Source organism: Scardinius erythrophthalmus, assembly GCF_964197995.2.
Source record: "Scardinius erythrophthalmus genome assembly, chromosome: 14".
Lineage (NCBI taxonomy): Eukaryota > Metazoa > Chordata > Actinopteri > Cypriniformes > Leuciscidae > Scardinius > Scardinius erythrophthalmus.
Window position 1 is genome coordinate 30,705,535 of NC_138234.1, and position 18,506 is coordinate 30,724,040.

At 41.3% G+C, this 18,506-nt stretch overlaps 1 protein-coding gene across 6 annotated transcripts in view; it reads left to right on the forward strand.

Moving 5' to 3' along the window:
- The window catches only part of grip2b (glutamate receptor interacting protein 2b), a 113,010-nt gene that overhangs the window by 53,006 nt on the left and 41,498 nt on the right, over nt 1–18,506 (forward strand). For 4 of the 6 annotated variants that reach the window (XM_081385598.1, XM_081385603.1, XM_081385600.1 and 1 more), the window contains exons 2-5: nt 12,502–12,582; nt 14,074–14,209; nt 15,995–16,140; nt 18,349–18,435. In XM_081385598.1, the coding sequence (XP_081241724.1) occupies nt 12,502–12,582; nt 14,074–14,209; nt 15,995–16,140; nt 18,349–18,435 (450 nt within the window). The remainder of the gene's footprint in view (nt 1–12,501; nt 12,583–14,073; nt 14,210–15,994; nt 16,141–18,348; nt 18,436–18,506) is intronic. The other 2 variants (XM_081385599.1, XM_081385602.1) reach the window with 1 other exon arrangement.

Here is an 18,506-nt window from a genome sequence, read left to right on the forward strand (position 1 = left end):
GGTCAGCCTTTTAATAGCATTTAATATTCTGAACTTCTAAACGTGGTAATTGTTTTTGCTAAATCAGTCAACTAATCTATATATTCATATATTCAGCTTAGTTTTCAATCCCACAAAATACAAAATTGAACTGGACAGCCAATATAAACACGACAGGGGTTTGCTTGTACCTATCTGGCCATCTACTATATCCTGATGTCAGGTTGTTAGTCTGTCTGTTTAAATTTGCTGTGAATTCTGGTCATGTCCCGAGGGTGGTAATGCATTACATCGCCCGTGGTTAGTGGGAGACAGCCAGAAGGAGGGGTCAGGGGTTAACATGCTGAAATTCGTTCCCTGTTAAACTTCCTACACCCCTGTTGTCAGACGAATAGCTCAAGCTGTCTTACATCACCTTATAACAGTCTTGGAAAGGGCATCTAAAAGCATCTTACCTTTTTTGTCAGAGCAATTTAGACGGTTCCTGTGGAGATTAAGCATTATAACAACATCCTGTCACACGAAATGGGTTTCACTGGTTCTTAAAATATGGGAGAAAACATGTCCCGCGATTTTACCAGCTGTTAGTTTTGAAGTTAGCATCATTTCCACTTTGTTAGATGATCGGAAAAATGCTAACTTTAACTATAGATGAATATATCTAAGCATTTGGAGTTCCTAAACTAATTGATTCAAATAAGGTTTGATGTTAGCATAAGCTAACAAGAAGCTAACAAAGTGGTACTCTAAGCATAAAAATACAAAACATGCACAAATATTGAGTAAATTGACGTTAACATGTTGCTAAGCTAACAACTGCTAAAAATGTATGTGGTGGGGGAGGCGTGGTTTAGCGAGGTTAAATGCGGTGGGTGAGCGAGTTTAGTGTGTATGACAAACACCTGTGTCGTGTTTCAGTAATTGGCGTGTGTGTGTGTGTGAGTGAGAGTGAGTGTGTGTGTGAGAGTGAGTGAGTGAGTGAGCGAGAGAGAGAGAGAGAGAGCTGAGTTTTATGTTTCAGCCAGTGAGCGTGACTTTGTTTTGATCTTTTGAAAACATCAATAAACACACACAGTCTCCGTAAGCCGTCCCTGTCCTCTTCCTTCCTTACATCTTGAACCTCGTTACAATGTAGCACACACAAATACCCACTGAGTAAATATTTCGACAAAACTGTTCTTCTCATGAAGCGCACATAGACTCTAGACATAGACTAGAGCTCTCAAATATACATAACACACACAAATGACGGCTAAATTGATCCCAAGTTACACGTTAGCACGTTGCTAAACTAATAATGTGATACAGTAAGTTTAATATGTATCCCACACAAATATTGGGTAAATATTGGGTAAATATTGAGACGGGAGACTCAACTCTCAAATGATTTCACTATGGTTTGATGTTAGCATTTTACTAAGCTACAGTAACAACGTAGTATTCTAGAGAGCATAAATTGCACACACAAATATCAGGCAAAATCTTATGATGTGTATTGCTACTTTTCAGTATTGTATTGTCCACCATATTGGCAATCCATTCTGGTATTGACTATTATAAAAACAAGCAATGCTGGCTGCTTAATTTAGCTATAAACAATGATGGTTGTCGCCTATACATTTTGGAATAGGAAGCTGTCAAATGTTGTCTTGGTAGACGGCACACTAGGTTTTGTAACGGATCCAAAATCGTTGCTTTTCCTCACTGCAATGCTAATTAGCATGTTTGATTTGAAAGCCATCTTATTTGTTTAGTCCAAGGCACGTCCAATGCATATTTAAAAGGAACAGCTGTGCACACATGAAAGGATGTGATTGGCAGCTGTGAGGCTTAATGGTGTACTTTAAAATACTGGTTTGGGTTAATGTACCTGTAAATATTGCTGAGCGCTATTGCGTTACATTAAACTAATGGATATTTAAAACAAAACAGTGGCAGGTTGAGTGCTTTCAAACGCAATTAACCCTTTTATCAAGTACCCCTCCATCAAGATTTTGGCCACAGAAAGCTTCAAGAATGTACTAGATAATGACAATGTTTGGATCATTAACTACAGAATGATGGGACGGAGTAAGTATGTTATAAGTATTATAAGTATACTTATTCAGGGAATGTCTCTCTCGATTGCTGAACTTAAAATGACCCAACTCTCTAAACCCAAATCGCCTGAAAAAACTTCCAGTCCCAGTTCGTTCATGCCCAGAAACCCTGCAAAATTCCTTCACCACATCGCTCTGTTCCCATAATCCCCAGGTAAATGAAATATGTCAATGTGCATATGACAGTGTGGCACCGCTCAGAGGGCAAACTGCAGGGTTCCCAGTGCGGTCTTTGTGCAGACGTGCTTTGATCTAAAATGCCGGTTCCTACTCACCTCCACATGGTTACAAAGAGCATTTACTTCAGAGGCCTAGACATAAGGGTGGTGAAACCTCGCTGCCGCTGTGTTCCAGAACACACACGCCCCCGCCAATGGTTTCAGCTCCCTGAGAGTGTTTCTGAACAAGACCCTGGATGATTACGGTGGTTAGCCGTGACAGTGTTTTAAAAGCCTTTTCTAGTAGGTTTAAAATACTCAGTGCTGCTATTTCATAGTCATGACTTAAACAGGTGTTAGCAGTCAGTTCGTTTTTCTTTTAACTATTGGCGTAAGTACCTGCTTTTCTGCGTGTTCGCACCACAGGAACAGGGAACGATTATAGTTATAGGAACGCTTTTGGGGAGGACTAGTAGGGTCTATCCCAGCACAATAGGTGCTACCAGTCACGTAAGTGTACGCTGATTGGCCGAACGCATGCAAAACATTGGCACCCGCCATTTTTAAAAAGCCATGTAAACACACAGTTTATAGCCTATATTTACTCCACGAACATGGAAAACATTGATAGATGGACCGACGCCGAAGTGCAGGCACTTCTCAAACTTCTCAAACGAGGAAATCCAGTGCGAGTTTTGAAGGGACCAAGCGAAATGTGTATTTCTCCTCAGCTTGGGCATCAACCACATGGCAACCGCTATAATACTTTTTCGTATAGCGTTTAACAGTTCTATCTAATAACGTATTAGATAGCACAGTTAATCTGATCAGAAACTAATGAAGACAGAGAAGTCCCGAACAACAACCGGGGGTCCGTACAACGACGTAACTCGCTGCTTAACTACCATAGTACGATGCTTCGTTGAAGATATCAACTAGCTAGTCGCGACTGTTTCCCGAAACCATATTGTCGCAAAGTGGTCGTTCAACCACGCTGGTTAATGATGTCTCGCAGGTGGTGGAGTAATAACTTCTTTTAATTTATCTGTTTGAGATCGAATTAACGCTAGATGTTTTGCTAGAAATTACAGACATGACATCTGAGGACTATTTCTCATTTTTCTCAGTTATTTTGCTTTATTTCCAGATTCAATCATAGGCTCGTTCTTGCGTACTAGAGCACATTCGCACATGCGCACTCTTCAAAAATGACGCTTTAAATCTCTTGACAAACTAAGACGTAAATTACATTTGTATGTATTGTAAATAAAATATATAGATTGTACTGAATGCTTATTTAACTTAAGATAATGATTTATTGACTCCACATGTCATGAAAACAAGAAGCTATGCTTCTAACCACAGGTCGAGAGCTGTCGTTCCAAACACACAACTTTGCGATGCTGTTTGCGAATGTTCGTTGGAACGATGGTTTTGGAAAACACAGACTCGTTGAACTATGCTGATAACAACAGAACTTGCGACCATAGTTGGCTAATGATGCTTTTGGGAAAAGCACCCCGGTGCGAAAGGCTGTAATGATAACCATATTAGTGTTCACATCAAGGCGCAAAAGTTTTGTTTATTATAAGGCCAGCACATTTTTTTTCAATTATTTTCAATGGGAGCCACTTTAGCACTGAGCGTCTATGTCATGCTGAATGTTGCGCTTGGGGATTTTTTTTGACCGCAGAAGAGTTAAAAAATGTGGGTACATTTTTACCCATCCATCCAAACACCGACCAACCGTCCTCTCTTCACCAATGGCCCGTCCCTAGTTTTGCGCCGTATAGTTGCCTCATTGATCAGCCAAAGGTGAAGTCATGTGATCAATTGTACCATGTACAAGAAAAGCCAATTTATGTAAATTTGTTTGTGGGTGCGCATTGAGTTTGCTAGATTAGTTACTATCGTGTGTGTGTGTTTTGTTGGTGTTCCTTGGAAAGTTTGAATGTGTGAGCATCTTTGTGTATGTGCGTTTTTGCAATCGTTGTGTGGAGCACATATCACCCAAGTCGCAGGTTTCCTTCATGGGCAAAGCTTCTGGCTGTTTGGTGCTGATAATGGGGAGTAATTACTGGAGGACATGTGGAGTTTAAACAAAGAGAGACTTGAGCTCGCTCAGATTATAGCTACGGTATCTTCAGCTTAATTAGAGCCATTCATTTCAGCAGTTTATTTTAAAAAGAGTAACTAAACGGTGTTCTTGCTGAATAGCCTGCATTCACAACAGTCTTTGAATACAACAAATTCTGGTGTATCATGATCTGCATATTGTTACAGTAATGTGAAATTTTGTTCTCTAATGTGCAATAATTAGTGGTGCTTTCTAATGCAAACTTCACTGATACTATCGCTCATGAATTATGACTCAAATTATTCAGCAAATTTGTTGTCCCCTCAGATTGACATGAATAACATTACATTATATGTATGTGTATGTATGTGTGTGTGTATATATATATATATATATATATATATACACATATAAACGATATCATTTTGAATTTTTTTAGTCTTTATGCATGTTGCTTCAGTTTCGTTCCAGACCCTTGAGGTGAAGCTATTGGATTATTTTTATTTTATTTACCTATTTTTGTGGAATGGCACTTCAGTGCATGACAAAAACAGATGACTGTGTGCTTTGCGAGTTAGGTACCCGTCACAGCTAAATCGCTTCCTTTGATAGGTGACTCGTGAAGGTTTCCAAAACCCTCGAGCAAGCGGATTAGACGAATGCCGCTCATGCGAATGCCGATATGCTGGAGTTTTCTGTGGGCTAGGAGGGAGTTTCGTTGGTTTGGTCTTGTGCTAGCGCTGTAAGCTAATCCCACCGTTGAGCCCTGTCAGTAATAGCTTTCACAAATACAACAATATTGCTCCCTGCAGACTGTCCTCGCATTCTCACTAAGGCATGCATGTTTTAGCACTTGTCTGGTCTTATTCTGTCCTGTACAAAGTATTCTATTCTGTTTTTTTATTTGGCTTGGTCACACAACATGTCACATAAGGGAATTCATGATTGCAGGAGCTTGAATGTATTGCTGCGTTGTGTCCTGTCTTAATGAGGTTGTGTTTTGAGGCGTGCAGTTCAACGAAAAACAGTCAAAGTCAATTATGGTTATTTAGTGGTGCTTGCTAAGGCTTATGAATTTGAACAAACCCCTTACACTAAGCACTAAACTTTGGCACATAAACTATTTGTGGAAAATGCTGACATTAATGAAGGTAATAAAACAATCTAGAGTCCAGAATATAATTGAGATTTGAGGGTGGGCTGCTTTGACTTAGGCCATTAAGTAACCACATAGCAACAAGCCAATCATGGTAAATCCCCTCAGAACACAACAACAATATATCAATGTGCTAATCATGCAAAAAAAATAAATAAATCTTAGAACACACTAAAAACAGTATAGAAATGTGCTAATCATGCTAAAACCCCAGAACACACTAACAACATAGTATAGCAACAAGCTAATGATGCTAACCCCCCCCCCCCAAACACACTAACAACAGTATAGCAATATGCTAATCATGCTAAAAAAAACAGAACACGCTATAGCAATGTTAATCATGCTAAAAAAGCTTAGAACACACTAACAACAGTACAGCAATGTGCTACAATAGCAGTATAGCAACAAGCTAATCATGCTACCCCCCCCCCCCAGAACACACTAACAACAGTATAGCAATATGCTAATCATGCTAAAAAACCCAGAACACACTATAGCTGTCACAGAATGGTAAACGAGAGTCGAGGATACAAATGCAGAGTTAGTTTATTAGTGACATGCAGGTACGGCACAAACACAAAAACTCAGGAACTCCAGGAAACAAGAAACACGGACAACGAACCAGCACAAGACTACAAACACAAGGAGGCTAAATAGGGGAACAAACAAAGGAGGGTAACGAGACAGACAGGTGGGACAAATTAACCAATAATCAGATAACAAGATGGGAGGGGCTAGACAATAGACACGAGCACATGGCCCAAAATAACAAAACACCCATGTGCAGCACAAGACAGGACAGGAATGTGACATTACCCCCTCCCTACGGAGCGGCTACCAGACGCTCCATAAGACCAGGGCGGGATGGGAGGGACGGGAGGGACAGACCAGGGCGGGACGGGAGGGACAGACCAGGGCGGGACAAGGGGAATGGACAGTTCAGAAGGCCAGGGAGGCACACAAAGTTCGGGAGTCCAGGGCGGAGACGACAGTCCATCGGGTGGCCAGGGCGGAGACGACAGTCCATCGGGCGGCCAGGGAACAGGCACCGGCTCAGGAACAGACACCACCGGCTCAGGAACAGACACCACCGGCTCAGACACCACCGGTTCAGACACCACCGGCCCAGGAACAGACACCACCGGCCCAGGAACAGACACCACCGGCTCAGACACCACCGGCTCGGGAACAGGCACCGGCTCAGGAACAGACACCACCGGCTCAGACACCACCGGCTCAGGAACAGACACCATCGGCTCAGACACCACCGGCTCGGGAACAGGCACCGGCTCAGGAACAGACACCACCGGCTCAGATACCACCGGCCTAGGAACAGACACCACCGGTTCAGACACCACCGGTTCAGTAACAGATACGACCGGCCCGGGAACAGACACCACCGGCTCGGGAACAGGCACCGGCTCAGGAACAGACACCCCCGGCTCAGACACCACCGGCCCAGGAACAGACACTGGCACCACCGGCTCAGGCACTGGAACGGGCACTGGAACTGGCACCACCGGCTCAGGCACTGGAACTGGCACCACCGGCTCAGGCACTGGAACTGGAACCGGGACCAACGGCTCAGGCACTGGAACTGGAACCGGGACCAACGGCTCAGGCACTGGAACTGGCACCACCGGCTCAGGGACTGGAACTGGCACCACTGGAACTGGCACTGGAACTGGCACCACCGGCTCAGGCTCAGGAACAGACGCCACCGGCTCAGGAACAGGCACCACTGGAACTGGCACTGGAACTGGCACCACCGGCTCAGGCTCAGGAACAGACGCCAACGGCTCAGGCTCAGGAACAGACACCACCGGCTCAGGCTCAGGAACAGACACAGGCTCGACGGCGGCCATCTTGTCAGGGGACCCAGGCTCGGCAGGCGTGACGTGAACAGGCTCGGCGGCGGCCATCTTGTCCGAAGACACAGGCTCGGTAGGCGTGACGTGAACAGGCTCGGCGGCGGCCATCTTGCCCGAAGACACAGGCTCGGCAGGCGTGACGTGAACAGGCTCGGCGGCGGCCATCTTGTCTGAAGACCCAGGCTCGGCAGGCGTGACATGAACAGGCTCGGCAGCGGCGGCCATCTTGTCCGAAGACATAGGCTCGTGAACAGTCTCTGGCTGGGCAGACGTGACGTGAACAGTCTCTAGCTGGGCAGACGTGACGTGAACAGTCTCTGGCTGGGCAGACGTGATCTGAACAGGTTCGGCGGTGGCCATCTTGTCCGAAGACACAGGCTCGGCAGATGTGACATGAACAGGCTTGGCGTCAGCCATCTTGTCTGAAGACACAGGCTCGGCAGACGTGACGTGAACAGTCTCTGTGGCGGCCATCTTGTCGGAAGACACAGGCTCGGCAGACGTGACGTGAATATTCCTGGGAATTTCTAGGATCTTGAATAACGTCGAAAAATAATCCAACAACGTTTCAGCAGGTATCTTGTCAGGGGACACAGGCTCTGCAGCGGCCATCTTGTCCGGTGACACAGGCTCGGCAGACGTGATGTGAACAGTTACGGAGGGAGCCTTTCTCCTCCTCCTGTGTTTCGGGACCACCGGAACTGGGACCACCGGACTCGGGACCACTGGACTCGGGACCACCGGACTCGGGACCACCGGAACAGGCACGGAGGAAGTCTTCCTACCTTTCCTCCATTTCTGGACCAGCGACGAAGGCTTTCCTTTCCACTGACTGCCATCTGCCGTGATACTCTCCTCCTCCAAAGTCCTTTGAGCGCATCTGGAAAAGTACTCCAGCAAGGAAATAGAGGCTCCTTCTCCCTCTCCCTGAGGAAAAATCTCACTCCGCTGTATCCACATACTTGGCTGGTTCGTTCTGTCACAGAATGGTAAACGAGAGTCGAGGATACAAATGCAGAGTTAGTTTATTAGTGACATGCAGGTACGGCACAAACACAAAAACTCAGGAACTCCAGGAAACAAGAAACACGGACAACGAACCAGCACAAGACTACAAACACAAGGAGGCTAAATAGGGGAACAAACAAAGGAGGGTAACGAGACAGACAGGTGGGACAAATTAACCAATAATCAGATAACAAGATGGGAGGGGCTAGACAATAGACACGAGCACATGGCCCAAAATAACAAAACACCCATGTGCAGCACAAGACAGGACAGGAATGTGACAATAGCAATGTGTTAATCATGCTAAAAAAGCTTAGAACACACTAACAACAGTACAGCAATGTGCTACAATAACAGTATAGCAACAAGCTAATCATGCTACCCCCCCAGAACACACTAACAACAGTATATCAATGTGCTAATCATGCTAAAAAAAAACTTAGAACACACTAACAACAGTATAACAATGTGCTAATCATGCTAAAACCCCACTAAGAACAGTGTCAATAAGCTAATCATGCTAAAACCCCACTAAGAACAGTGTCAATAAGCTAATCATGCTAAAAAAAAACAGAACACACTAATAACAATATACCAGTTAGCCTATGTGCTAATCATGCTAAAACCCCTCAGAACACACTAACAACAGTATAGGAACAAGCTAATAATGCTAAAAACTATTTTGAACAACTTAACAGCTGGTAATCATGCTAAAAAGTAACTTTTTAAAGAACCTTTGGAGAACAACTGAGCAAATGAGCTAAACATGCTAAAATCCCTAACATTCACATAACAACATGCTACAATTCCCCAGAACACCCTTACAACCATATAACAACATGCTAAACTTGTTAAAGCCCCTAAAAAACACATAACATGCTAAACATGCTAAAGCACCCCCGAACACCCTTACAACTACATAACAACATGCTAAACAAGCTTAAGCCCATCAGAACACTTGTATAGCATGCTAATCATGCTAAAAAACACATAACATTTTAAACATCAAAACACCTAAACAACCACATAACAATATGCTAAAACTTATCAGAACACCTAAACAAATGTAGCCTATAACAATGTGCTAATCATGCCAAAAGCCCAACAACCGCATAGCACAGGCCCGGCTGCAGGATGAAATGACTGAGGGGGCATGTGAAATTGTTAAGGGGGCTTAACTTTATACCATCAATGAACAATACACACTGATAACTTGCTTAGTAAAAAAGATAAGTCAGCGTCATTTATTATGAATATATTAACCCTTTCACTCTTAATTTTAATATTCTAACTGACTCCCATAGTGAGTTTTTTCAAGGCGACTTATTTTAGAACGTTCCCCCTTAATGTTTCCATGGCGACGCGTCATATTTGTCACGTGACACACTGCAGCCACAATAACACTGACAGATGTATCGCTTTTATTTCCTTTTCCCTTTTTTATTCAAAATATTCACAAACTTGCTTAGCATGCCATCAACTATCTGATATTCCGATTCTCAAAAATGTGTATGTGAGTGTGTTTGGTCATTTAAAAACCTTTATCTTGATCTTGATCTGCTATAACGTGAGATCTTTGCGCCGCAGTTCAGAGAATCCTGTGGCTGAGAGTCACCAGTTTCTCCCGAAAAATAAATGCCGGTGAATTGTGAGAAGAGTAAACTTTATAGTTACTTCCACTGTGTTTGTCTGATATGAATAGCACACGTCGGCAAATTATATTTGAATAGATTATTATTGCTGCTTTCACATACATCAGTGTGTATTTTACAAACTCCAAATGTATTGTTTTACTAGTGCTTATGTGTATTTAAATGTCTGAAACCTAAAATAAACATTGTGAGGTTGAAAACACTGCATTGTGATATATGACAGCGCTGCGCGCGTCCGTCTCTGGCTCAGCGCCAGCCAACGCGCGAAAGCACAGTTTGAATCTGGCAGTTATGTCGTCACTGAACATTCTAAATCCCATATGTGGGACCGTACTTTCAGCACTGAAATAAAAATCCCATATACCGCTCAAAAGGTTAAACATTTCATTTGTAACCATGAATACAAAAATGAAACTGAGGGGGCACAAATCAGATCTGAGGGGGCAATGCCCCCTTTTGCCCCCTCGTGGCGCCGGGCCTGGCATAGCAGCATTTTAAACATGCCGTCCCACAAAACCGTGCTAAAACACGCATAAGCATATGACAGCCTCATTTCACACAGTCGAGCACCACACACTTTCAGAAGCTCTTCAGAAAATCTATCTTTTAATATAATATTTAAACAAGTTGAGCTTTCATAGAGAATTTATAGGTTGCTTCTATATTAACAGACCCCGTGTCCACATACGTGGACATCACATTTTTAGTTGTGTGCAGCATAATACTTAATTCTGTGTAACTGGAAATCTAAAATGCACACCAAACCAAAGCTTGGGTCTGAGGAGGTTAAGGTTTTTAAAATATGTGACAATTTTAGAAGTAGGGTTGAAATTAAATCAGTATAACGTGATCATTTGCAAAGTAAACACTGCAAACAATATTCTGTCCTCCATATCATCTTGCCACCACAGTAATATGGACAACCAATATCTGCTATCAAAAAATAAGAAAATACTTGTAACTGCTGTCGGAAGACTCTTATCTCCAGACCACAAACTCGTATTGCCTCTCACGCAGCATAACCTCAGTCTGGCGATGGTGTCGTACCTTATGCCAGATTCCTCATTCAGTGCAGCTTCTCTTCAGTGTCATAGGCTTGTGAGAGTTTGTGTCTATACAATATTAAATATTTCACCCAAAAATGTCATTTCTGTCTGTAGCATTTTAGTTCATGGTCCAATTCTCACTATTAACTAGTAGCTTATTAGCTGCTAATAAATGCTAAGCATGCATATTAGCATATTGGCTGTTTATATATATTAACATATTAATGCCTTATTCTGCATGACGATATTCTGCATCCCTTAATCCTACCCAATACCTAATCTTAACTATAACAACTACTTAACCACTAAACTAACTAATAATAAGCAGTAAATTAGGAGTTTGTTAATAGTGAATAATTGTTCCACAAACTAAAGTGTGACCGTTCTGTCATTATTTGCTCAACCTCATGTCATACCAAACTCAAGTTGAGTTTCTTCTATGAAACACAAAAGGAGAGATTTAGCAGATTGTTCAAGCTGCTCTTTTCCATATAATATTGCTATTCACATTACCAAGTTCCAAAACTAGTTAAAAGGATGCAGGAAAAATGGAGGTGCATCATCTCACTCTTCAAATAAGCACCCTACAGAGTCACGGTGCAGAACTCCTCAGTCGCACATCGGAAAATGGCGAAATCTTTGGACATTCTATTTGCACACCGTATGAATACTTCCGGCATTTCCGTCACCGTTTGATGTTAGCGTTGTGTTTTGCGCTAAGAATGACGATTTGAGAAGCCAGAGCGTCCAGAATGAAACACATCTGTAAAAATTTGATTGGAAGTGCATTTCTAACCACCTCCATATGTGGTTTAAATCAGATTTGGGTAAAAAAAAAATTTTGCTGTCCAGACTTTCAAAAAACCCATCTGAATAAAATGTGGAATATGGCCTTTAAAACTTGTCTTTAATTGAAGGAAAGTCACAAGCAAAAGTGTTTTGAGCTTATTAGTATAATAATGATGGCAACAGGTGTTACCTTTTTTTTTTTTTTGGCTGAATACATTAATAGTGTTTGTCCTGCTGGCGTTAAAAGATGAACTGAATTGTGCCGAGCCGTAAGGAAGCTCCAGAGACGCTTAGTGCTGATGAGCCCTGTGCATGAGAGAAAAAAAAATATTATTCATGTAGCAACCTTGAAGAAATTAAAACTATGCTGCTCATGAATATTTGATCCGCTCATTCAGTGCTTTCAGGCGTTCTCCTTGACAGAAAACAACCCAAAAGAAGTTTGTCACACAAAGGCTTTCTATTTAAAAAAAATGATTCGGTTTCTGTGATTATTACCATCAAAAGATGGCAAATCCTTATTAGCGTGTCCCTGGATGCTGATACTTACTACAGTCAAAAAGACACAGTTCATCTGTGTGTTAATACAAACGTGACACTGCGTTTATTGTAGACTGTTTCTTCTAAGGTCTTTTTATTGATTGTGTGTCTCTCACCCTACAGATGATGGGCCGTACTCTAAGGGGAACAAGGACTCGATGGGGCCAGACAACTCGCTCACATCCAGAAGACAAAGCATCACAGGTACGCCCGACTCCCTGTCTATCCCTTCCTTTGTGCCCACACAAATACTCCCACCATAGGCTGATCCAGCCTCGCTCCGCTCCCTCAGCGTCTTTTGATCTTGGGGATTGTGTCTGTGTCTTTTTCCATTGGGGGATGTTTGAGTTCTTCTTGCCACATTGGTTTCGATGGCTGTTTGAGATGCAGAACAGTGGGGGTTCGAGGGCGTTGTTACAGCTTTATCCAGATGTTTCCTGCGGTTCTCGAGAAGTGTCTGTCTGAGTCATTCTGTTACTGTAGCTGGAAGCGTTTGCTGATCCAAGACCTCTTTCTTCTCTAAAGCTAATTGGATTAGCTGAGTCAACTCAAAGTGTTAACTTTGGAAAAGTTTCAAAGTGAGGTTTTAAGGCATAACAGACATTTTCAAATGTTACTTTACATGTTGTAAAATACTTGCACATTTTGTGAGTATAATCATTTTTTATGTAACCTACTGTACATGTAAGGGGTCCAAAGCAGTTGTAACTGTTATTTCATGCTAAACTAATGCTAGAGAGAAATCCTGCAATCTTCTGCTCACCAAGTCTGCATTTATTTGATCAAAAATACAGTATAATATTGTGAAATAATATTAACTGTATTCTAGTTGATTATATTTTAAAATGTAATTTATTCCTGTGATCAAAGATGAATTTTCAGGCTTAATTACTCCAGTCTTCAGTGTCACATGATCCTTCAGAAATCATTATAATATGATGATTGATGATCAAGAAATGCAGTATTATTGTGCTGCTTAATATTTATGTGGAAACGGTGAAACATTTATTTATAACAACAGCATTTATTTGAAATTATAAATGTCTCACTTTTTATCAATTTATTGCATCATTGTTCAATGAAAGTATAACTTTTTTAAAAAAGAAATTGCTAACCCAAAAATATATGATAACATAACATAATATACAGAGGTTTCATAAAAATGTTTTCCAAAATGTCAGACTAAGGCTATTTCAAGACAGGAATCATTATCATAGTTTCAAAAGATGGAGCTGTGTGCAATCATCCATTACATTTTTACTTGTGGAAAACTTTCTAGTTCCAATCTGTTCACATTTAAACCCACACAGACACTGATTAGATTAGGCTCTGTGAGAGATTTCATGACACGGTTGGATTCAGAAGTGTAGCATTACAATTTCTGCTGCAATACTGGTGTTTGATAGATGCTTTCTTTCATGTGTCTCTTGGTTTGGATTGTCTGTTTAAGAATTCATAAAGTCACAGCGTGAGCTAAAGATTAGTGCAAGTTAGTTGTGGTGTAACATTTTAAAACAATCTTGAGCATTTGTAATATTGAGAATTAATAAAATTTCTCATCGTTAGTTAGATGGGAGAAACACAGCTCATTTGCATATCTGAGAGATTTAGAGTCATAAAACCATGTTGCCATCAGTGCCAACTCTGTGTATGTATGTGTGTGTGTGTGTGTGTGTGTGTTGTGTTTCTGGGCAGAAGAACTGCGTGGGGTTACACTGGTTGAGCTGATTAAGAAAGAAGGAAGCACTTTGGGTCTCACCATCTCGGGCGGCACAGACAAAGACGGCAAACCACGCGTCTCCAACCTGCGGCCGGGTGGACTAGCGGCGAGGTGAGGACTAGATCTGAAGTCAGTGCAACCTTTCAGAAAATAACACACATATTAACATTATCAGCCAATCACAGAATGACAAAGTGATCACCTGACTCAGAAAAACACCATGCCTAACAAGTTGGAGTTTGCTCTTGCAATTTAAGTGTGCCAATGCTCGCTAATCTGACATTTACTTGTGTTTTGACACATTTCAGAATGCTGCAGTGCAATTTAAGTGTGAAATTTGATGTGCCACAGCCTAAAATTGCATTTTATTGTTGCAATCTTCTTCTCTTTTTTTCCGTATTGAATTATCTAATTTGCAGCCAAGAGAAAACTGACAATGGAAGAAGCTAATTTATGCTAAAGCTCACTAATGTGGCAACATGCACTTGTGTTGCGTTACGACTTGCGTTTTGACACATTTCGGAATGCAACAGTGGAACCTCAGTGTTTAGTAAGATGCGTCACGACTTAAAATGACATCTTATTGTCACAAACATAATTTTATTTGCATATTGTTTGAGTTTTATGCACACAACTTACAAAAGTCACACGTTCTCATAAGCATCCAATCTTAGCATATATTATCTAGTGCAAACTGTTAGGCTAACGCTTAAGTCAGGATTAATTTATGTAGCTAACTACAAGTTAAACATAACAACAATTTAACCAAATTTAGCTAATTTACTCAGCATGATTCAAACTGTTGTTTTGCCATAGTTGACCTGAAAAAGAAAACTGACCATAGAAGCAGCTGATTTATGCTAATGCTTGCTAATGTAGCAACATGTAGTTGTGCTGTTATACTTAACATTAGTGTTTAGCATTAGCATTTTTTTCTTACTGTGGCAGTAAGCATCAGTACTCAAATGATCGATAGAATTACCTTCAAATTAGGCTATTAAACAGGAAGCTAGCTATAAGTTATACATAGCAGCAATTTAGCTAGCTTTATGTAACTTGCTCAGGAAGATTCAAACTGTTGTTCTGCCAATACAGTAGTTGACTAAAAAGAGAAAACTAACCGGAGGATCAGCCAATTTCTACAATGTACTTGTGTTGCATGATGATTAACATTCGGACACATTTCGAAACACAACAGTGCGTAAAATCGAGCGTGTAGCTAGAAGCCTTATTCACATACTGGTAGATATGATGTGATAAATTGGCGATACATTTCTTTTCCCTCATACTCACAATTGATTAAACTCATTTCAGCGATGTGTCGGATGCATCAAAGTTTTCCCATCTTGAGTCATTTCTTTTTTCCTCGTGGCTGCATGAGGATGTTATGGAGCACGTCTGGGCTGATGACACATTTTTGTCAGGCATCATTGTGCAAGCTCATGTACGCCCAGAGGACAAAGGGAATGAATAGCATTCATTTGTCTAATTAGCATCTAAATGAGAATATTTATACTCCCTGTGGAGTGTTCAACAACAGATAAGGAGTTCTTACTTTGCATTTACTTTCCATTCAAAATATAATTGTTTTCCATGTTTTTGTGACCATTGACGGAAAGCTTCTCTGGACCATCAGATGTAATCTTGTTAATTTCTCCACATTAACTGTTGAATGCTAACAAAGCTAATTAAGTCAAATGTTTGAAAAACCAACATTTATGGTGTTAAACAAAATATGGTGTGTTTGCAGGTATTAGCTAAACTGTTTAATACAAAACTGTGGTTTTTGTAAGGCAAGCCTTATACTATTGCTAATCTTACAATTAGGGATTTCAACAAAGCCATTATTCAAAGTACTATTCTGTGATTATTCAGTTAAATTCTGATGTGTCTCAGGAGCGATCAACTCAATGTGGGAGACTACATCAAGTCAGTCAATGGCATCAACCTGACCAAGCTGCGTCACGACGAGATCATCAGTCTGTTAAAGAACGTAGGCGAGCGCGTTGTGCTGGAAGTGGAGTATGAACTGCCTTCAGCTGGTAGGAAGTTGAGTATTCTGACTTTTGCCTGTGTTGTGGCATGTCCCCAATTTAATAACCCAGGTCTGAACCAATCCCAGACCTCATGAATATCATTATGAAAATGTTTTTGCGTCAGTAATATGTAGCCAAAATGGAAGTGCACTTCAGGTTGTGTAGATATAATTATATGTGGTAATGCAGACTGCATGGCCGCATGCTGAAAGCATTTTTTGATGTTAAAATATTTTCTCATATATCACCTTATCATGCAGAGACATCTATAAGTAAATGATTGGGTGGTTGATTCTTTTGAAAGGTTAAACGCTTTGATGGTATCAAAATTATGGCGAGGATAGCTTCATTAGCTTGACCAATGGGGTGAATTTGGGTCTGAAGGGCAGAGCTCTTGAAGTGGGGTCTTTGGAGGGAGCAGGGAACTTGTGGGTCATAATGTAGCCGTTTGGAACGCACTTGGTGAAGGGAGCAAGGAAAGACAATGTAATTTTCCGACATGAAGGGATTCAGTTGTTCACTTTCCCTACATCCCTACAAATGGCATCCCCTTCCCGAAGTGCCCTTCAAGGGCACAAAAACGGCATTTGGAATTTACCCTTTGTCATTAATTTTGCCGTTTTGTTGCTGGGGGCCCAGAATTAACACACTTCAACCCCGTCTGCCATTGGTCGGGCAAATGGATAGTCATGTCCCAAACTCACGCCATTGATTGAACCATTGTTGCTGGCTCAGACTGGTCGCAATGCTCAAAAAAACAGAGCAATGTCTTGAAAGCATGCCACTTTTTGGCAATATTAGCCTACAAATGGCTTACTTATTACAAAATTACATTACATGACAAAGACATTTTGACAAACGTAAAGCCATGATCACTGAGATAGACTGATACATCGGCCAGCGATGCGTTTCCCATAAAACAACGTAACTTGCTGCTTAGCTAGTACCATGCATATTTCGAAACTAACTAGCTAGTCACATCTGCGATTTCAGAAGGAATCAGCGAATTGTTGAACTCTGTTGGTAATAATGATGGAACTTGCAACCATAGTTGGCCAATACTAAAAAGAAACTATGCATCTAACCACATGTTGAGAGCTGTAGCTCCAATCAAACAACTTTGCAATGCTGTTTGCGATTGTTTATAGAACTATGGTTTCAGGAATCAGCGAATTGTTGAACTATGTTGCTAATGACTGACTTGCGACCATAGTTAGCTAATACTAAAAAGAAGCTATGGCCCTAACCACATGTCGAGAGCTGTAGCTCCAATCAAACAACTTTCCGATGCTGTTTGCGAATGTTTGTTAGAACTGTGGTTTCAGGAATAAGCAAATTGTTAAAATATATTGGTAATGATGGAACTTTCGAGCATAGTTGGCTAACAATGTTTTTGGGAAATGCACCCCAGGCCAATTTATTGACAGAATTTTGGTCAATTGGATCTGTAATTCAGGGTACGTTTACACGACAACGATGTGCTTAAAACTGAGTTTTTCCTTTGAATTTTCCGCGTACAGACGACTCCATTGTCAAAATGATCCCCATTCACACGGATCCGTGAAAAACGAATAAAAACCCTGTATTCTGCTGCCAGGCCATTAGATGGCGATGAAACACTATAGACTGAACATGTAATACGTCATCATCTTCAGAGATTCGCGTTATTGTTGTTTACACGGAAACCGTTTGAAAAAACGTACACTTTGAAAGCTGTTTATTTTATTTTTTTGCATTTTCAGGCTCCCAAACCGCTGTTGTCGTGTAAAAGAACGGCCAAAATGCATAAAAAAGTTTTACGTTTTTAGTTGAAAATGGTGTCGTGTAAACAGCCCCTAAACAAAAGTGTTCATCAACCTTGTAAACAAATTTTTTATTGTGAATTTCGAAAACATGCAAAATATGCCAACATATGTATATATCTGCATTTTATTTCAACTATTTTCTGACCATTTGCCAACCATTTCTAGATTGTCTCAGTTTGGCATGTGTGATGATATATTGTGATCATTAGCCAGTCTATCTATCTTGTGCATGACAGATAAATTGAATGGTTTATAGGCTCAGTGTCTCTGGCTGACCTTCTGCTGAATGTCAGTTTGCATCTGGTCTTATTTATCTGATTGTCCCCCCCCCGATCTGGCCATTCGCCCAGTAAAAGGTGCTGATTTAGAGATGCTATTGCCTCTCTCCTGTCTCTGTTGTCCCTCTTAGCGCCAGACAGTACCTCAGGTGTTATTTCCAAGACAATCGAGATCTGTTTGCAGAAAGAGGGCAACAGCTTCGGCTTTGTTATGCGAGGTGGGTTTATATTCTTAAGAACAAAATGTTGCAGATTTAACTGCAGGTTACAGATCTGTATGTGTTATAAT